The sequence below is a fragment of the Condylostylus longicornis genome, unplaced genomic scaffold (genome assembly GCF_029603195.1).
Source record: "Condylostylus longicornis isolate FDR11 unplaced genomic scaffold, ASM2960319v2 ptg000076l, whole genome shotgun sequence".
Taxonomy (NCBI): domain Eukaryota; kingdom Metazoa; phylum Arthropoda; class Insecta; order Diptera; family Dolichopodidae; genus Condylostylus; species Condylostylus longicornis.
Window position 1 is genome coordinate 786,340 of NW_026578044.1, and position 22,222 is coordinate 808,561.

Consider the following 22,222-nt stretch of genomic DNA (forward strand, 5'->3'; position numbering starts at 1 on the left):
TTTTAAATCATTTAAAAAATTTTTCTGTACTTTCTGCAATGTTTTAACTTAGAGTCTTTTTGGTTTCACTTCTGTTTGTGATATAAGGCAGTTTATTTAATAAATACCTCTTCTTATTTTTTAAAGAACATTTTTGAAAAAAGAAAATTTTTGAAAAACGATTCTCTACTTCGTTTTATTAGCGTAAATGTCGCATTTACCCCTTCTCTTTGTTCCATTTGTTCGTATTTGCTATCTACCTTTTTTCAAATCAAAGTTGTTATTTAGTAAAAGTTTAACTTTTTGTGACAAATGATTAATTTTTACAAATATTCGGTACAGTGTTTTAATTTTGTTTCCACTCAGCACATAAAAGTTTTCCAATTACTTAAATGTTAACAAGAAATTACTAAAAAATTAATAATGTAATATTAATGTGTACGTATATAACATAATTCTATTATTTTATTTTATATATAAAATAAAAATTGTCCATGAGTTTATGTGTTAGTTTTCAATACGAATAAAACAGGAAATATAGGTACAGAGTGATGTTATATTAATTATTCTATAGATTTCGAAATCTTATTGCCAGTGTTTAAAAAATTGTTTATAATTATAAATAAATTGACACGATCGCTTTGTACCCCGAGTTAGGCGCCTTTAAATATTTTAAAATTTTTTAATGGGATTTCAATAACTTGGAAAAAATTATAGTTGCTGAAGTTGTACTTGATTGCAAGGAGGTCCATTTTTTTATGAGTATTTCAAAATCTTTTGGCACATCTTTTAAGGAATAATTAAGTAAAATAAGTTTTTATGTTTTAACTATTCATGTCTTTAAATATTTATTTGATAGAGTCATCTCCAAAAATAGCTTATTTCAGTGTGTATTCAATTTGAATCTCACAGGGTAAGAGCATTGGGTATAACATTTAATTTAATGTCACAAAATAATTACTTTTATGAATTACACTGTACATCATATCGTAACTCTACGCTCTTGTTACTGAAAATGTATTTAAATAGGGGGATTTTTCCGAAAAAACTTTTCATTAACTTTATAACAACAATATAATAAGAATAAGTACTTCCTGACACTTTAATAAGTTTTTATATTTATAAATTTTACCAGCAGTATATACTCGCACAATCTATGTATTGATACATATTTTGTAATTTAGTATTATCGTTAGTTAAATGAATTTTTCCCATTTTATTCAAGAAACAGAACACCAACAACAAATGCAATAAGTAATATACACAAAACTTCCTTAAATTATAGTTTTATTACTTTTTTACGTTTTTCTTATAAATGATTTCAATTTTTCGTATTCAAACCATTGCAAATAGACAAAATCTAGCAAAAAACAAAGAAGAAAAAAAACTTTTCCACATGAAAGGGCATCTTAAAGTTTCAATTCCATTTTTATAATTTTCTTGAATTACGGAACACAAATGAAAAAGTTGAAATGTCAATTTGACATATGTTCAGCCATTAATAATGACATTTTGTCTTTTTTCTTTTCTTGATTATTACGTTTTCTTTTGACACAATGAAAAAATTATAAGAAAAAAATTGAAAATGAAAAAAATTTGAAAGAATAAAAATGAACTAAAGGACATATGGGGCATCATTTAAGGACATAATATAAATTGACATATAAAAAACATGTGTACAAGAAAAAAAAAAGAAAAACATTAATTTTTAAAACATAAATTTAATGAATGGCCACTTTATTTTGCTGAATATTTTCTGAATTTTTATAAATCATTTCTTTCTTTCTAGTCGCCTTGTTAGACTTTTTATGAAAAGTAACATTTTCTAAACAGTGATTTCGTATCAAACTATGGAATTGTCAAATTGATAGTGTTGAATCTTTAATTAATGAAACTTAACAATGCATAAAATTAATTAACGCACTTTGAGTTTGCAATCTTGACAGTTTTTTCATTTTAAAATGCAAAATTAATAGAAAGTTCATGGAATTATATTTTGAATAAAAGAAACTATAAGATTATAGGAAGTTTTTTAAAAAAAATTTATGTAGCTTTAAAAAAAAATGTCTTCATTTTCCTGAGTCAGACGTCAGTAATATTTCTTTATTTTTAAATTTCTTAACCACTTTAACCTTAAGCTGTAATGTTAAGTAACGGGAATTGCTTTTAATAATCAATACATCCACAAAGTAAGTGTATGATAAAAAAAATATAAAATTTAAGTGAAATTTTCTCTAAGCTGCTTTATGTCCGTATAATAATAATTATCCTGCATTTTATTTATTAGTAACACCTCTTAATATCGTAAAATATGAATATGATGCATTCAAAAGAGACTGAAATGTTTCCAAGGACATTGGATAAGTATTACCGATCATCAACTGAAATAAAGAAAATTGAAAAAAATTTATAATTTAAAAGTAAATTTTATTTGAAAAAAAAGAAAAAATAACCTTTAATTCTCTTTGACTTCGCATCATAATAAAAGAGAACATTTTCTTTAATTTAATACTGCAATTGAACCAGTCTGCATCGTATATTGCAAAACTAACTTTTACACTCTGTGAACAAAAAGCCAAAAAATTTATGTTTTCCTGCTATTAATAATCTTAAGACATGTTAATTTCAATTCTTACTTCATCTAATAACTCATTTGCTTGCCAATAATATGTAAAAAGGACGTATAACATTGTGAAAATGTACATGAATGCTGAAATTTTTTGAGTAATAGATTCAACCTAAGATTAATAGAAGAAAAAAAATAATAATTTTTAGAATTTTATTAAAATTTTTGTTCTGTGAAGTGCAATTATTTCAAAATTTTTGTACCCCAAGTCAGGCGCCAGTACATACTTCAATATAATATTTATTTTAATAATTTTAAAGTAAAATTTGAATATAAAATTTTTTAGATTAATAAATATTTTTATAAACCTACAAAATTTATACATAACAAAAGTGCGCACAATATAACGCTGTATAACAAAAATTCCACAAAAATTATATTTGTAACCATTGAATTGAATTCCTTAACAAATCTATAAATATAAAAATACATTATATATTAAATTAAATTTTAAAATTATCATTAATAAATTAACCTTATAATTTTATTATGATACTTAATGCAATTTATTAATTTCTTCTTTATATTATTCTCATTTGTTAAAGATTTATCATTACATAAATTTCTTAATTGATATTGTAAGTCCTTTAACATAATAACACCGAACATTGTTACTGATGCAAATAAATTAACAAATGGCATATACATTATTGTTAATAGGAATGGTGCTGTTAATTCCAATAAGTATATTATTTCATAGTATGGAAATTCAATTATATTAACTTTTGGTAAACCGACACCAATGGGATGAACTAAAGAAGAGTTGGAAATAAATGAAAAAAAAAGTCGAATTATATTAAATAAAAAAAAATGTGAATTTTTTTCATTTCATTTCAAATCTCATTAAAAACTTACATAATATATGTACCAATAAATAAATTAATTAACAAAATAATTAATGAAAAAAAAATTACTTCTATCATTGCAAATTAAGGGAAATAAAACTGCTCCAATTAAATCCAAAAACGATGCTGATAAATTAAAAATTGAAATACTACGAGCATTTTTCGTTATTCTGTACAATTCAATTTTGACCCATTTACTTCCATTTTCCTGCCATGGATATAAAAATAATCAAATTAAATTCATTTTTTTTTGTTCAGTTCCTTTGTCGTCTATTGTCTATAGGTGTAATCGATAATGTTAAAATGCGCATTGAATTCTTTGCATCTTAATCGATATTGCAGTTGCTAACAAAAGCTTTGTAACGTTCAATGTTGTTCACAGAATGTGTACACGTGATGTGTAATCAAAAATGCAGAAATCAAATGTTACGAAATTATAAAATATTGCATTTTTAATAATAAAAAAATTTCAACTGCCAACTTTGTTTTTTGTGCAAAATGAAAAATTTTGAAGAGGATTAGTTTATTTTACTTAATAAAATATTTTAGTAAAGTTTCAAATTCAAACTAGCAAAAATAATTTATTGCTAAAGCAGTTGTCAATCGGTTGCATGCAAAATTTGTACACAAAAGTTGACTTGCAAAAGTGTTTTTAGCATATATTGTTGATTGATGCCGGCCAGAAGCAATTGTAGTCGACCGGCCATTTCACATTATTGATTACATCTTATATATTTGCATATATACTCAACGATTATATCTGTGCATATAGAGAATTTAAAAAAAAATGAATGTTAAACTATTTACCATTATATTATCATGCAAGAATTCCAATTTAATTAAAAAATCTTCAAATTTTTTACGATTTACTATCAAAAGGAAACAACGTAAAATTGCATTAAATATTGCAACGAAAAAGAATGAATGTAATATAAAAATTGTTAAATTATAACGATTTTCATATATAAAAAATGATTGTAAAAAATTTAATAAACAAACTGGTATTATTATTGCATAACGTTTCCAATTATTTTCAAATAAAATTCCACAAAATTTAAAAATTTTTAAATTAATTTCAAGTATTGGTATATTTTCAAACATTTTCTTTGTGAAACAAGAAAACAATTTTTCCAAAAAAAAATTTTAATTTTTATTAAAAATCTTCCACTTTTTTTTTATTATTTTAGGTACAGAATTTTGTAATGATCCAATAGTTTTGAAGAAATAAATGCTACTGCACAGAACAACGAGGTAAAAAATGTTGAATCAATTGGAATTCAAATAGAAATTTTAATAATTTCAGTATTACTGCACTCAATATTTATTTAACAAAAAGAAAATAGCTTGTAATGAAAAATGTTTTTTGAATTAAATTTTCTAAATTACATGAAATTTTAAATTTTCGTTTTAAAGGCATGATTACACTGATTAAGTTACAATTCTTACTTCATCTAAAAATTATCCAATTATATTTTCAGTCTAGTGTATTTAAAATGTAATATTACAGGTGCAAATTTTATTGAAATTGCATTATAATTATTTATAACATAACACTATAATTTAGCTACATTACCTATTACGAGTGTGAAATCAAAAGTGTATTTCGTTGTTTTCTAATTTTTGCTTTTTTAAATTTATTGAAATTAATTAGATATTACATAGTATCAGTTAAAAATGAAAATTATACTCATAGGTTTCAAGGATTGCTTATTACTCGCATATATAATTTAAAATATTAGTTATTTTATTCTACATCTGGTTTTGTTCACACAGGAATTCATAATTTTTTACACAACGATCGACAGCACAAATTTGAATATAAGGTAATTATTCAATATTTGCCATCATTTATTATGCCAAATTTTTAAAACTAAGGTCTCTTTGGAAAATCTCTTAATAAAGATTTTAAAATCTACAATTAATTTCAATTGTATTTTCTGAATCATTGTAATTAAATATTGTAAATGATTGAAATTCATTTAATTTAAAAGGATTGAAGGCAAATCATGTAATAAATGTTTCATTTCAAAATTTGAGTACATTATATAATTATAATTAACAAGTTTAAGTACAGTATAATTACAATTAAATTCCAGCCCAGATATCGCCATAATGTTGGGTGATATAAACGGTAAGAACATAGGACAAACGAAGAGACCCGTTACAACAAGACTTAAGGAATATTTAAGTGAAATAAAACGTGCAAGGAGAGTAGGATTTAACAGGATTTTCGATTCTATGGTTGCAAAACACATTTATGAAACGGATCACACAATCACGAAAGATAACTTAAAGGTATTAAAAGAGGTAAAAGGAAAACACAGAAGAGAAGTTCATGAAAGCATGCATATATACAAATCAAACAAGGACTGCCTACTGAACACGGACGAAGGTAACGCGGCTACTTGGCTCTTTAAATTAATTATTTGACCAGTTTTAAGGTTTAAAACAGGTATAAATTTAGTTTGTAACTAAGAAAAAAAAAAACAAAAAGAAAAAAAAATATATAAATAAATAATCAAATTCTAGATTAAGTCAGGTAGATAATTATATTAAGTCCGGTATAATATTCCTAATTTTAATAGATTTTAATTTTTATTGCTTGTTATCTTAATTTGAAGAAAATCAGTTTTGATAAAGTGAGTATGTAGCGCACGAAATATATTAGCAAAAAATAAAAAAAAGTATTTTATTCCGAATAAAAGGAAGTTTTCTTTTCATACCAATAAAAAAAAAAAGAATTATATTTCGGAAAAATTATCAACCAATGAAAATTTTTTTGAATTGGTAAGAAGGACTTAACTGATGACATAAATAACAATGGCGAGTTGCTTAATATAAGCCGCAATAAAACTGCAGATATAATGCACTCAATAGTCAACAGAATCTGGCAAACAGAACGAATATCGTGCTGCTGGAAGAAGGGTATTTTAAGAAAGCTACCAAAAATGGAAATTTAATGGAATGCAAGAAGTGGTGGAATGTAACAATACTGAATGCAGATATGAAAGTGGTCGCGCTTATAATAAATTTCAGAATTGAAATTAAAATAAAGTAAAATGAAAACAGACCCTTGTGAGGGGAGGATACGGCTGTATCGACCAGTCTAACACACTTCGAATAATTGCAGAATTGTTACTCGAACGGGATTTACCACGGTAATTACTTTCGTGGATTTCGAAAGGGCCACTGATACGTTAAACTGAGAGTTAATATTGCACTCCTTGTATTATTTCCCGAACTAGTCACTATACATATGTGGATACGGAGCTAAGGGTGGTTCGTCAAGACTATGAGACTACCTAATTGCCCTGGATGAAGCCATCGAAGGGGGCCAAGCATGTCTCTCCTCCCCGTTGGATCCTCACTCCCCAGTCCTGTTCAATGTAGTGTTAGAGGAAATCGTAAGAAAAATAATTCAGACACACAAAGATATACATGATAAACTACTCAATCTGCAGAAAAATGTCCGGGAAGTCGACAAAAACGAAGACAAAAAAATATTAGAACTAACGCCCGAAAAAATGTTACACTAAATACAAACAACACAGAAATAGAAGATGTTACTGAATTATGTTGTGTTGTAATACTGCGGACGGAAGCACTGAAAAGGCCATGGAGAATAGTGTAAAATTCGCACTTAGCTACGGCACAAAAATACGAATATTCAAGGTTTGCGTAATGTCGGTGTACTAATATGGAAGTGAAACCTGGCTAATAAAGAAAATCTGTACACACAAAATGCAAGTCTTCAACAAGTGCGTAAGACTTATGCAACATATTCCTAAATATTTTAATTTAATTAATATAGTATGTATTGATATCTTAAATTGCAAGAAGCAGACACAAAAGCCGCTCCAATTTATGTTTTAAATTTTCAAATGTAGAATAAAAAAAGAAGTCATATAATGAAAATTATAATAAGTAAGTGAGTTAGTTGCGTGATAGATTCCATCATTCAGAGTTTAGCTTTTAGAAAATATTTTAAGTGTAAGATAAACAGAGTTAGAAAATATTTTAACTGTAAACCTAGTTGTAAATTTATTCAAAGTTTCAAACCTAACTCAAATTTTATTTAAACCTAGCCTCAGTTTAATATTACTATATATCAAAAATTTTTAAACATATAAAAAATATTAAAAAACATATAAAAATGCGATAGATTTTCATAAAGTCGGGAATATAAACACTAACTATTTAAAAAAAAAATATTAATGAAAGCAAAAATTGGAAAAAAATCCAAAGGACCATAAAATTTTGTACCTATATCAAAAGAGAAATAGAAAATTTAAGTATAAAGAAGAACTTAATGGCCAAACTACTAAAATTTTAATAGTCCCAGATTGCTTATTTCATTATTTTTGATGTTGAAGGTCTTATTTTCAATTAAAATTTTATTCAATTTTTTATTTGTTATTTGAAACTAAACTATAAAAACCTTGCAAATTAAAATTTGTTTCTCTGGACTATTGTGAATGAAGAGAGTGTATATACTCGTAGGTTAAATATTTTAATATTAGGAGCATATTATTCTTAATTCTTATTTTGAGTTCTGATAAAATATATTAAGACATCTTAAATATTTTATTTTCCTAATTTTAATTCCATGTATAACAAAATTTTTGGTAATAATGTTTAAATTAGTTTTTAAAGTTTTTATATTTCTAACTCCTGTTTATTATACCAACCAGTCCCCCTTCAATAAATTCTGGAAAAAATCTACCATGTACATGTGTGTAATTCTTTGTTATATTTTCTCCTTTATGTTTGCAATATTCACTAAATTATCATCACAAATCGTTTATCTTACTGACTCTTATATATATAACACTTATTCAGAACTTTTCATAAAATCAGGAAATAAAAAAAGTAAAAAAAAGTGAACAGGACAATAGAAAAACATTTTTATTTCAATTTTAAGTTTATTCTAGACTCGTAAATGTACATATATATACATACATATATGAATATTATGTGATATAGGGAAAAAAATATACGAGTACATTAACATTACCAATGCATAACATGTCCTCATTTAAAGGAACAACAACAATAAAAAACGGGGCAAAAAAAATAAATAATATGAAATAAAAATTTAGGATGGTAAAATATAGTGGAAGGAGATGAAAATTTTCCTCCTTCATATTTTCTCCGCAGTTAAATATAAAAAAAAAATGATTTCGGTTGACCATATCATTTTTATCATAATTTTTTTTATATCTCCCATTACCAAATCACAAATTAACAAAATCACAATAAAAAATTGATGTGAGCAGCATAATTTCGACCGAATTTGCGTTTTTATGATTGCAATTTCAAATTCATGCTATTCCTGAATTTTATTCATCCACTTTATGTTTTCGGTGAATTATTGGTATTGGATCTTAGTTTAGAATTGATTTAGCACTTCTACTCGCACGGAGAATAAGATGCCCGATAAAATTATACAAGACATGCCCTAAGAAAAACATCGCTTTGTTCCATTCAATGAGAGTGTAATGACATAGGTTTAACAGTTGCCTTCATAAGACTGCCGTGCTATGTCTGGTATTCTCTACATAACTGTCTTGATAACTATGGTAATTTGTCAGAACTGAAAATTCTAATGCTAGAACCAACGCGCAGCTATTAAAAATAATAGAATTAGTGAAGTGTTGTTAATGGAAACTATATGTAAGCTTCCTTTAACAACATAAGCCTGTGTGGCACAAAAAAAAAAATGTTCTTTTGTATTTTTATTTAAAAACTTATAAATGAAAACTATACCTCTCTGATTATAAAAAAAAATATGGTTGACAAAAAATTACTCACTTATTCTTTTTTTCTCCCTTGAATTTAATGCCGCATATTTAACTTATACTCTTTCTTGCTTGCCTTTCTCTTTTCTCTCTCTTCTTTTGTCATAATTTTTTTTTACTGCCCACATACCGATAATGATGATTATGATGATAATAATTTTTCATATTTTTCACTCGTTTCTCTTTGTTGCTTGTTTTTTTTTCACGAAAATACACTTTATTTTTATTTTTAAAATGTGAAACCCTGAAGGCCCAAGCAAAAGACTAACCGAGATAAAAAGAAAACGAAAAAAAAATTTTGAATGAGTAAAATTATTTCCACCCACATTAAATTTTTTTTTTTATTTGTGTTTTGTTGTTCCACATATATGGAATGGGAAGGGTTATGAACAGGAAATAATTTTCTTTATCCGTTTTCTTTACTGTCTTATATCTTAGTTTTAGTTATTACCCTCTTTTATGGTGTTATTTTATAATATTTTTCTTTTGAAAATCGTATACATTTATACAGGATGCTTACATAGAATATTAATTAAATATGTGTGGAATATTGCTATTGTTAAGTTGACCACAGTCCATAAAAGGAGTTGTAATTACAGTTAATATGAAATATTTTTACTGAATTTCAGTGTAGTTTTCAATTCTATTAAGTTACTATTGTAACTTTATTCACTTTATAGTGTAGGTGTCATTAGTACAAACGAAAATTTAAACAAACTTCCTCTTCATTCTAATTATTGAGCAGAGAAAAATTCTGAGAATATTATTTAATTTTGAAAAAGAAAAATATTCTTTATGCTCTCTCAATTTTCCTCCAAGCTTACGCTTTTAAATTCTTTATGGCCTCTGAAAATCTTGCATTTCCGAATATTTTTCTCTATATAATTTGTTTCATTCTTTACTTTAGGTGATTGTAGCGTCACCCTGTTAAAAAAAATAAGTGATACATTATTATCAATTTAAAAGTTCTCTGACCCAAATGTCTGGCCAAGACCTTTTTTTTTCCTTTGTTATTATTGCGATTATTCTGAATAATATTTGGACCATCATAAACATGATGTAGACGTTATTTTCTTTTAGTGTTTTTTCTTGAAATTCTTTAGTTGAACTTTTCTCATATGTCAATTGTATGATAAAAGTAGTAAAAATAAAACCTATGCCGTCTTTTGAACTCCAAAAAATTTTCCATTTTTTTTTCATATTTCCTATATGATTTTATTTTCTATTTTTATTTCTTATTAAAATGAATGTGTTGAATTTACCGCCTATAGCCAATATTTTATGTTAAAACTTTTTAAAATATCAAAAAGTACAAAACGGTTTTAATAGTTACAATTAATCCCCATCCCTATTCCTAGTTTTGCTTTAGGAAATGAAGAGGTACACGCACATTTAACGCCGTTTGAACATTACGTACACATTGCTTTTATATGGCATGATTTGTATTTATGGTTTTTTAAAAGTAGAAAAGTAAAATCCTCGCAAAAAAATCCTGTTGTCTAAATCCACAAACAATTTCTGGACATAAGAAAAAATTCTAACAATTTATGATTATAAAAGAGAGAAAAAATTTAGGAAATAAACGTTTTCATTATTATTGTGCGTGGTATATGGACCAATTGCTATCTTTTAAGGCAATAATAAGTAAAGTTAATATTGTTTTCGTTTACTAAATCTCTTCTCTATTCTTTATCCTTTTCAGGTTCTAAAAATAAAAATTTTCTTTGAACAATATTTTTTAGGTTCATTTTTATAAAAAAGACTTATGTATAACTTTTGCTGGAAAAATTTCATCAAATAATTCTAATGTAGCTTGTAGTTGTAATGACTATTATTAGGATTATGGAATGTGAACAAAATTTCTAACAAAACGAATATTGAGATTAAAGAAAAAATGATGGGGGAAAGAGAGTAAATTGGTATCATATTGTTATTAATCCAAGAGAAGAAAAGGAATAGGAACACGTATACCTTATTGCCCAATATATTACATAAAATAAAAATATGTAAAAGATAATTCAAAACTACTTCGTTTTTCCTCAAATTTTATTTTCAGTAAGAAAAAAGAACGTATGAACTGTATGAATAGTTTCTATCAATACGATACAGTATAGATTCTAGATTGTAATATCGATTTTAACAATAAATCGAGCGTTTCGAGTTCCAAACTTCTAGAAAAAAAGACACTAAAGTACACGACCACTGATCACCTCACAGAATCAATAAATTTGGTAAATTTTTTTAAAGTTTTTCACAGTTGTTGGATAAAATATTTTTAGATATCAATACTTTTATACTGGGCGCAAATTCAAGTAAATATAAAATTTTCATGATTTTCATTATAAAAATTTAAAGCTTTACATTTGAATAATCTTGTACTTCTACTATTTAATATATAAAATATTATTAATGTTTTTCTTTCCTGAGGACATTTTACTTATTTTTTTTTCAAATTTTTTTATTTTTGAGCTGTCAAAAAAATGTTATGGATTTTATGCAATTAAACTTTGTATGTTATTCAAAATTACAACCAATTTATTTTGTGAACAAGAAATAAAGAAGAATTCGGTTTTTTTAGTACAGTAACTTCCCAATTGAATTATGTGCACATTGTGTTTTGTGTGTCTTATATAATTTAGTTTAGTTTAGTTAGGGAACGGAGGTGGTACGCTCAACGATGTTATACAGCATTAGGCCAAGGTCAACTGGCGTCCCAACACGACACACTTCTCGCCGCAAGTCTCCTTCGACAACGTTCAGGAGATCAAACACGGCCTCCTTTAGTAAAATTTCCAATCCATCCGATCTCGTGCTGATATGATACCGATATCGTCTCAAAAGGCGGCTTCTCCTTCGCGTCAGAGCGGGGTACACGTAGAGCACGTGTTGTACGTCCTGCATCATATCGACATCTCGGGAAATATTCGATGAGGGAATGGCCGGCTTGTTAGCCATCTTTCGCAATATGATCACGTAGAAGCTCAGCGCCCCGTAAAAATTCCAACCGCAATATTAAGATGCCCCTGCTCAATGCCAGCAAATATCTTGTTCTTGCACCGTTCTGTTCAGTCGCAGGCACTTGTCGTTGCACAATTTGCAAGTACACAACACTGTACCAAAGCAAATTCCCTCTTCTTCTAGTTTCCTCATTTATAATGTTTTTCAAATTCCCCAAGGGCGGAAGCACCGAACTGTCGGCACTCGCCTCTTATCTCGCCGGCTGTTCAGCTTTCACATTCCCTTTGCCTTCATTGTGCCCCGGAAGTTACTGTTGTTTTTTCATAAGAGCACAATGAAAAGCAACAATGAGGAAATAAAATTAAATTTTTGATGAAATTTCTTTTGAACACATTAGTTTTTCTCCCCTTCAAACAACATTTCTGTAATTTTTCTTTTTCTCTAAATCTTAAAAGGTAAAAATTGTTGATTCCTAAAATTTAAAAGAATTTTATTATTAAAGTACAAATAAATTTTCTGATTAAAAATATTGTGAAATTTAAATCCATTCACTTTAAATTCTTTTTTAAATTTACTTTGAACTTTTACTTTTTATAGAGATATCTAAGGTTAGATTTTATACAGGCATTTTTAACTTGGTTTTGTATTGTGGAATGTACACTATTGTAAATCTAATGCTCCGGGGCGTTTTTCGAAAATTGAATTACGTAATAAACGCTCCTAAAAATATGATTGCTGAACTGCATTTAAACTCCTAGTGTAGGTATTTGTTCAAAATGAATCGTTGTTTTAAGCCAGTTCAAACAAATTGTAAAAGTTATTGTCATATAACTTGTATATAATGGAAAACCATTTCAGTCTCATCTTTCAACATAAGCTCAAAAACAACAATAATTTTTGGAGAGCGATTCTTGTCCTCATTTTAAATAATAGTAATATTAATTGAAACTGCTCTTAACACTTTATATTTACTTAGAAACACAACTTTAATCAATTATAATTTCATTATAAGTACTCTAGTATGCTATAGATCATTCAATTATTCAAATATCCTTAAAATAAAAACAATTATGTAATATTTTTTGTTACAAGATGATTTAATTGTACCGTAATCAAACAATTATATCATTCCTCTTATCCTCATCCATATATCGATACCCTTGCAACACTAATGTAATTTTCTGAAAATGCAAACTTAAAACTATATACAAAATTTTTAAACGATTGTCATAATCAGAAACTAAATTATTATTTATTGCTACTAAACCCTATATACATTTAAAATTTTATAGAATAGAAAAAATATGAAAATTTATAAAGACTCCCTATGGTATTCTAAATTGCGGTCGTCATTAAATTATAAAAAAAAAAAAACAGAAACCAAAAATGAATAAAATCAACAAAAAAATGAGATAAATCAAATAAAAGGATTTCGAAAATCTCTTAAATAAAAAGGATAAAAATCCAAAAAATTAAATAAACTGATAAAAAAATAAAAAAAGAGATCATTTGAATTCTAATAGCAAACGAATTTGTATTTTCAGTTCGAAAAAAAAAAAAATCAAGTTTTTTTTTTTTTTTTTGAATCACTAAGGAACCCCATATTTCAGTTCAAATCCATCCATCATTAATATCCTCGTTAATAAATTCATTTTCATTCCTGTTTTCGTTTTTTTGAAGCTTCGACAACAGTTTGGGGAAAAATATTCCCCGCAGGATTTTGAAAATAAATTTTTTTTCCTCTTTACGTTTTGTTTAGTGCCTGCTTCCAAAGATGCGTACATTTAATGCAAAAGTCCCCATACAAAATACAAAAAAATAAATACAAATTTTTTTCAAATTGCATACTAGAACACAAGAAAAATTGATTTTATAATAAGCAGAAAACCCATTTTGTGAATAGATACTTTATTATGCTTTTAGATCGTATTTAGTATGGGGAAAAGTTCTGTTATTTTTTTTAAAAAATTCTTCACGTATAAACTTTGATGTATGCACTGAGTTGAACTATAGGTCACTTTAAAAGTATTCTATCGAATAATAAGTTATTTTGAAATTCACAATATGAATTTGCACGAAAAAAATAAAAGAATATCTTTTGATTTGTATGTCCACCGTTATGTCCAATTTGAATAGAAAAAATCGAGGATTGAAGTTATGAAGTTGAAATCTTATTTTTCAAAACGTTACGAAATAAAGTAATAAATCAATTTAATTTATGTAAATCATTTCTAAAAAAATTCTGCTTAAACTGTAACCGGATAATAATACCCGACACACTCAAACCGAATTTTATTTTAGCAATAGGTTGCCATGTTTATTATCAATTAAAAATATTCTGGGTACATGCTCGGGAAACAGTATTAAAAATATTTTAAATGCGCTTATTTCAAACGAAGTCCTCAATGAGAAGAAATTTTCGTTTATCATTGATTAAGTTATACGAATAAATTTTTAGGTACATGCTCGGGAAACAGTTTCAAAAATTCTGATTGGAATTTAACTGTACCATTTCTAATTTTCAAATATTATTTACTGGTTAAAGACAAAAATGATAATGTCCAGGAGTCGTTCTTCTTCATTCTTTAACGGAATACTACAAAAAAAAAAAAATGAAATTTACAGTTCGTTGTCTGCAATCAACAAAATTAAAAAACGAAAAATAGTAAACATGCTTTTCCTCCCATATTCTGTGTCCATTTTTTTTTTCTGTATTGCTCAGCTTTTATGTTCAATAGTTTATGGATAATTTTGTTTTTGTTTTTATTTTCTCAGTTCAACCTTAAATCTACCATTTTCATTTCATCCATTCCGTGTCACACATTCCTTTAACTTTATTATATTCCCCTTCCCCCTTTTTTTTAAAGGACAACAAAAATATTCTGATTGACTTCAAAATTTTCGCTTATTTTTGATTTTGTATTTATTTTTTTACTTTTTTTTTTGTGTAACATTTTTTTCATATTATCCTTTAGGTTTGTTTTTTTTTGAAGAATGCACACAATATAAAAAAAATAATAAAAATGTGAAAAAAAGTTTTCTATCTCTACAATAATATGACGATTATGTATGAATGGCGTAAAGTAGCGTCTGTAAGGAAACGTGACAAGAATATTAACCCCAGACACATATACAACAATAAAAATAATGAGAAAAAGTAGGAAAAAAAATAAATACTTCAACTACTTAACTTCCTTAGTGATATATTGGCACAGTGAAAACTGGATGATGGTCTGTTATATAAACGAATGTTATTCTGACTGAATGCAGAAATACAAAACAAAAAAAATGGAAAAAAAATTTACATTTCTTTTGTTAACCGGTATTTATCGTTATCCTCTTTTCCACTTACTCTTTTTTTTCCATTTTTATACTTTTATACAATAAAAATCTCTTTAATAATCTTCCCTCTCTTCAATTTCATTACAATAGTTATACGGCATTCGAGTATACCTCTCTCTTTTTCTATTATAATAGAGTAGATTTATGCAATCTATAGACTATGATGCTTTTATTATTTACATCTCGTGTAAAATAAATACATTTGCACACATACATTTATAGAAGAAATTTATTGAAGGTGTAAATATTAGAATAATACATTAACTGCAAAAAACATACAAACAAACGAAAAGAATAAGGGATTCTATTATTGCGATAGCAATTTAGAAAATGCGTGATCCTTTAACATATAAAATTTGTGACCATATATATGAAAAAAAGGAAAAACTTGGAAAACTTTAAAAGATTATCAAAAATAATATCAACTACGCAGCTATTCAGGACAGTAAAATATACATGTATGTATAAGAAATGTATATACAAAATGTATAGAGAAATTCACGTGTATAGTAAAAGTAACAGGAAAAAGCTAAAAAGGAAAACCGGAAGATTTAAACAAGAGAATCAAATTAATCAAAGGGATATTCTTTAATAGATGATTATCATGCAATGGATGGACACAATAATATACAAAAATATATTTTTGTCTATGAAGGTAGAAAAGGAAATGGTGATTCTGGAAAAATCATTAAAATTGGGGTAAAAACGTTACTGTATATATAAGAGAAAATTATTAGCTCCTATTAAATTTAATGATAAAATCTTATTAACTAAAATGTAGAATACAAAAAAAAATTTTGAATTAAATAAACAGTAAAGTTTCTGCAATGTTTACAGAAACAAGTTAATTCAAAATACCTTAACGAATCTACTTCAACCTTATTAAGCTTAAAAATAGTTTTGCTCTATCGTGTTTTTGGGTACCGTATCAGCGCTCTAGATTAGGTCTCGTTTGTTTCAGTCTTTCTATTCTAACCGTTTCTTCTATAAGCGAAACGGCCTCAATATTCATATGCTGTTTCACATACGCTGTGAATGTAACTGTCGCATTCATGCCAGGGAGCATCCAATATATTATAGAAAATTTTGATATTATTTTCGAAAATATATTAAAAGAATAACGGGATACCAAAATAATAATTACGGTCATAAGGAAAGTTATAAGAAAATTTTCATCATGCAAATCAAAGAAAAAAGTTTGCGAAACTAAAAATTTCTTCCAAGTTTTTATTCAAAGCAGTAAATGCTTTGTGCAAAAAAAAAAAAATAATTGCTGACATTTTTGTTTATTTTCTATTTTCATGCTTTTCCTGTTTCAAGTCCCTTAAGAATTTTGTTTACTATTTTTTAAAAATAAACAAGAAAAAAAAGAAAAATTATTGTTGTAAATTCCATGTCTTTCTCTTATCCTTGTTTGTGTTCTTTGTACAATAATTCTAAAGTCAAATAAAAAAAAATATGTTGTATTTCTTGTCTTCTCTAAAACAAATTGTCCCTACAGTCTTATTTCATTAATTTTTCCATTGTGTACTATTTACCATAATATTTTAGGGGTTTCCATAGTTTATACCTATATATATAGAAACTTTCATTATAATTGTTATCATATCTATAATTTTGAAAAGAATAAATAAAACAATTTTGTCCTTTCTCTACTTCTCTAAAATATTATGGAAAATACAACCAAAATTTATTACCATTCTATAAAATATCCCTTCAATAAGGATTTCACAATACACTTACGCATCTACAATATATACAAGTGAACGTAATTTTATAGATAATTTTTCATAATAATAATACGAGTAATACAGTTTATATTGTTACACAAATATAATTTTTACATATAGACATTTTAATCCTCAATTGCAATTTATGTACATAATTTATACAAGTATGTATTACGCCTTTAGCATGTACAACATACCTTATTAGCGTATGTACTACTATAATTGTATACAGGATATTTCTGTTCCAAGTACACTACTATGCAGAATAGATTCACCCCTCGCGCATCCATAAGAGGCACTTACGCCCTTCTGTAATTCTCATCTCCATTTACCATACCATTATATATAGATCCGTGACAAATAACTCGACCCGCGAGATTACCATCGAAATCATAAATCAATCCCGAAGTATATCTGTCGTTTTCACAAAATCTACGGTTGCATTTGGATCATCCTCATAAGACAGATCCGAACCTTTCCGATTTGCCCATCTTCAGTAGACTATCAAGAGACATTTTCAAATGAACACACTCATCAATAACCTCAAATCTAAACGACAGAGTTTTTCTAGTTCCCGCCGCCTTGGTCCCAAAAGAAGATATAAAGCTTTTGGAGTGAGAAACTCTAGGGAAATTGTCCCAATGATCGACCCTGGGCCATTCCTCTAAATTATTCAGAAGTGGTAAGACCGTTGCCCTTGATATGGCTGAACGATCCATAAAAATATTTTCTTTCATTTGCATGATGTGAGTAGAGAAAATGAAGTTGAATCAGCAAAAAATTCATTTAAGTTCAAATATTTTGGAATCTGTTGCAGTCTTTTTGTAATGTCAACAATTCTACATACTCGTATCGGTTTATGCAGTGGTATATATGCAAAATTGCACATACAACTGGAAATCCTTGCAGTTTAAAAATAATTTTACTATATTTAATAAGAACATACGTATGTACATAAATATAGAGAAAATTGTATACATTATAAATATTTATTGAAAATTTTATAATATCTGTGTTGAAAGTAGATAATATACCTAAACTGTTATACTACTTCTAGTAAAAATAAAAGGAGAATCAAAATGACTGAAAGCAATTAACGTCTGTCTTTAATTTGTCAGCAACAGCATCAGCAATAAGTTTACGTAACCATTATACGTTTTATACATACACATTTAATCAGTATATAAGCAGTAATAGTGAATTATGAAATTATATGTGTGTGCCTGTGTAGTAAGAAAGTATGTTGCTATTCTAGATATTGTACACATATAATTATGTACATATTGTATATACTTAGAAACAAATATTTGACATTATTTAAAATTTTTCCATTCTGTTGCAGAAAATTTAAAATCTATGTATATTAAGGATGCGTCTTTGAGGTTTTAAAAGTATTATGGAAGAAAAGAATTTAATAGATTTGTATGTTTATATATATGTTATATATGTTGTAAATATAATGTGGAATAGTAGTATTAATGATTTCATCACATAATTTTTATACGGAAAGTGCATTTTAAGCTTAGTTAAATATTTGATAGGATTAGATTAAAAATTGTTGAACGTTAATTGATGTAATAAGACCTGTTGTAGGCCGCCAGAATATTTCCATATTATTAATTTAACTAGTTTGATTGAATACCTTCCAATAAAATACTTGGAATGTTTATATTTAATTGAGATGATTGATTTATATTCGTTTTAATTGTTATACGTTCCGAACATTTTCTTTAGATTTCATGTGGTATACGAGTACTAACCGAATGTTTGAAAAACTATATATTCTTAAAACAAACACGCAAACTATGTTATACCATTTTATGAATTTATTCTGCAGTACATACGTTTTAAGCAATAGATAAATTTTAGAATAAGATAATCAATAATAATCTAGGCACTGAGATTTTTTTTGTTTTTTATTTTAAGACATTAATTGTTGCTCAACCTACTTATTCGTATCAGAAACTCTAAGATAGTGTCAATCCTTTAAACCGATTAGAATAAATTAAATCGTATTCCTCTTTCTTCTTTTCCGATATAACAAGTATATATACTATTATAAAATTGAAATTACATAGACAATTATACAAAATATACATATAAGGTTTATGTCTCTGTTATATCCGATTTATCTCTTTCTATTACTACAAATTTTCTTCATATTTATTACATAAATACTGTTATACAAGGTGTTTTAAAAATGTTATACGAGTACTAAATTGTTGTAGTCATATAAGAATGCAGTTGCTACAGTTTATCATGAACCTATAGCATAAGCCACACAGGAATAGCACAAGAACGAGAGATTTTCTGGTATTCGGCAGGGGGGATTTCGGGAATGCGGTTGGTTGGGTTGTTTGCATGGATTTAGTGGATGCCGCTGAATCTTCTATTGACCAAGTCTTACTTGATAACATTGAGAGTGCCACTTCTCCTCTCTAGCTAGCTAAAACTCTCTCTCTTAAGGAATAAAACGTTTTTCATCAATATAATTTTTAGACGCCTTGTGCATTACATACGTACATAAATTATGTATATTAAGACTTAATGTTTTCTTTACACATTTCAGCTCGTTTAAAGAAAATTACTTAAGTTTTATGTTCCAATCTATTTTATTGATTGAATTTTAGGAAAATAGACAAAAAAATAAAAGAAAACGTAAACAAATAAAACACAAAATATTGAAGATATATTAGTATTCATTATTTACATTCATAACATACGTATACATACGTATAGATACACACCGGTATATAAATAAAAATATTTGCAATTATTTAATAGCACCTATGTATAAACCTATATATGTATAGATACCTGCAGGATAATAAATGTACACACATTATGATGTTCTATTAAAAATAAAAAAAAATGAGAAAAAAAAAAAATGTACTGTTATACAAATGTACTTTTTTTTCCTAGTCATCTTTAGGGAGTCGTAAAATATTTAATAGTTTCATGAATGAATTGAACTTACAAAATAATTGATGAAAACATTTATAAAGAATTCAAGTTTTTATTGCAAATGAACATACATACATATTTCAAATAATAAATTTGTTCATACATGTACAGAGTTCAATTGTCTCTTGCCTAAAGAGAGTTGCGTTTATAGTAAAATTATAGAAAAAGTTTGTCTTTTCTAAAATGATAAAAGAAAATTATTAATTTTTAAAAAATATTTTTCAAAGATTTTATATTACAAAATTTTATTCTTATATAAAATTATAATATAATTACGAGGCAGACGATCCTTTTCCGATACAAAAATCCTTTCATCAACAATAATTGAAAAAATTGCATAAATATAGGCACTCATATGTCTTTATTGGGTACTATACTATAAAGAGTTATTTTGATGACTAAAGGCAATGAATGCATTCATATTTTTTGCTAATATATTGTAAGTGTGTATATATATTAGTATAAATTATCAAAAATGTAATTATTCAGAAAGTTCTCTGTTTTATCAAGATGTTTTTAGATATAGATAGAAATATAAATTTATCATTTATGTGAAAATTGTATAATATCAATGGTTTTTATGTTCTCCAATTGATTTTATTCAAAGTTATTTACCATTAACCAAAAATATTTTAGACAATTTATTGAAATTCTTATTATAATTTTTAAGAAAATGTTAAATTTATTATAAAACAAGCAATTAAAGTGATGATGAAAAATTAATTATTGTTACTGATTGAAATTATCAGTGCATCAAAATTTTCTTAAATTGTAAAATTCTTAAAAATCTAAAAATTTGCAACACACAAAATCAAACAAAAATAATTTTCACATAAATATTACATCTATTAATCAGTTCCGAAGAACAGTTTGGATACCGCCCGCATCGGAGTTGAATTGATCACGAAAAGTACTGTTCGAATCATAGTCGAATAATCAAGAGAGTACAGAACACCACTATTAGGCTCATCATTCATTTCAGAAAAGTTTTGGACACAAACAAGTGTGATATAATATGGAAAGCACTGAGGGAAAAACACCCGGAAAAATAATTATTCGAAAGAGTGCAGAAGTCGATTTCGCTATAGTACTCGTATATAAGAGAAAAATAACCGAACCTTTCTATACCACATGAGGGGTCAAACAACGTTGCCCATTTTCTCCGCCATTCTTTAGAATCATACTGTGTCACAAATCGTTACTCATAGAGAAGAAGTATAATTTGGAGTCTCACTCAACTATTAAATGACTTGGATTATGCCAAGACCTCTATTCTCTCTCACAAGATCAGTGACATGCAAATCAAATTAGAACATCTGGAAAAACTTGCCAGACATGTTGATCTCGAAATAAATAGTAGCACGGTAAATTTAGAACCCAATGGAGATGTCCATTGGTAAATCCATTCTCCAAAGTAGAGTAGAAGAAAAAACTAAAAATTTCATCTATAAAGTTTTCATATAAATCTACCTTAATGCACTGTCGCAGGTGATTCTTAATCACCATTACGATTTAAATGTATATACATAGATCTACAACATTATAATTATTATTGGTCTACATACAAAATTATTTAATTTGAACAAATTATATCGAAAAGTTTCTTAATTATTTATTACAGCTATTTTATTAGGTAGATGCCATTATAGACTGGATAATGTGAAGGCACATATAAAATTGTCATGTAACTAATAATGATATTATCTCTTCTGTCAGATATAATTATTATGATTATGGTGATATCTTATATGTGTTTCAATTTGGTATATTCTTAGATTTATGTATAGTATTTTGAATGAGCATGATTGTTGTATGAGACTCCGAGAAATTCTATCTATGAAGAAATTTTTATGTCTTAATATTCTTTTTCTGGGTTTTCTTTTTAATTAGAAAGTATTTTGTACGCAATATGAATTAATTATTAGTGTTTAAGAATTGTAAAAATATTTATAATTCATGATGACTAGGAACTACAATAAT

At 26.6% G+C, this 22,222-nt stretch overlaps 2 protein-coding genes across 2 annotated transcripts in view; one reads left to right on the plus strand and one right to left on the minus strand.

The window, feature by feature from the left end:
* Nucleotides 1-2,255: 2,255 nt before the first annotated feature.
* On the minus strand, nucleotides 2,256-4,551 carry LOC129612732 (odorant receptor 43a-like). Its single transcript, XM_055526490.1, has 7 exons — nucleotides 4,258-4,551; nucleotides 3,520-3,658; nucleotides 3,081-3,357; nucleotides 2,918-3,017; nucleotides 2,616-2,717; nucleotides 2,433-2,540; nucleotides 2,256-2,360 (listed from the first exon to the last, which is right to left on the minus strand). The coding sequence occupies exons 1-7, from the start codon at nucleotides 4,549-4,551 to the stop codon at nucleotides 2,256-2,258; spliced, it is 1,125 nt and encodes a 374-aa protein (XP_055382465.1).
* Nucleotides 4,552-5,562: 1,011 nt separating this feature from the next.
* The window catches only part of LOC129612705 (uncharacterized), a 47,417-nt gene continuing 30,757 nt past the window's right edge, over nucleotides 5,563-22,222 (plus strand). Inside the window, exons 1-3 of the mRNA XM_055526461.1 lie at nucleotides 5,563-5,581; nucleotides 6,912-7,033; nucleotides 10,991-11,069. Coding sequence (XP_055382436.1) covers nucleotides 5,563-5,581; nucleotides 6,912-7,033; nucleotides 10,991-11,069 — 220 coding nt within the window. The remainder of the gene's footprint in view (nucleotides 5,582-6,911; nucleotides 7,034-10,990; nucleotides 11,070-22,222) is intronic.

What these genes read in the sequence shown, in the direction of transcription:
- LOC129612732 (XM_055526490.1), bottom strand. Translation starts at nt 4,551, where the DNA reads ATGTTTGAAAATATACCAATACTTGAAATTAATTTAAAAATTTTTAAA. An exon ending in CTTAATTTGCAATGATAGAA is followed by an intron (nt 3,358 to 3,519) that starts GTAATTTTTTTT and finishes ACTCTTCTTTAG; the next exon opens with TTCATCCCATTGGTGTCGGT. An exon ending in GAAGTCAAAGAGAATTAAAG is followed by an intron (nt 2,361 to 2,432) that starts GTTATTTTTTCT and finishes TCTTTATTTCAG; the next exon opens with TTGATGATCGGTAATACTTA.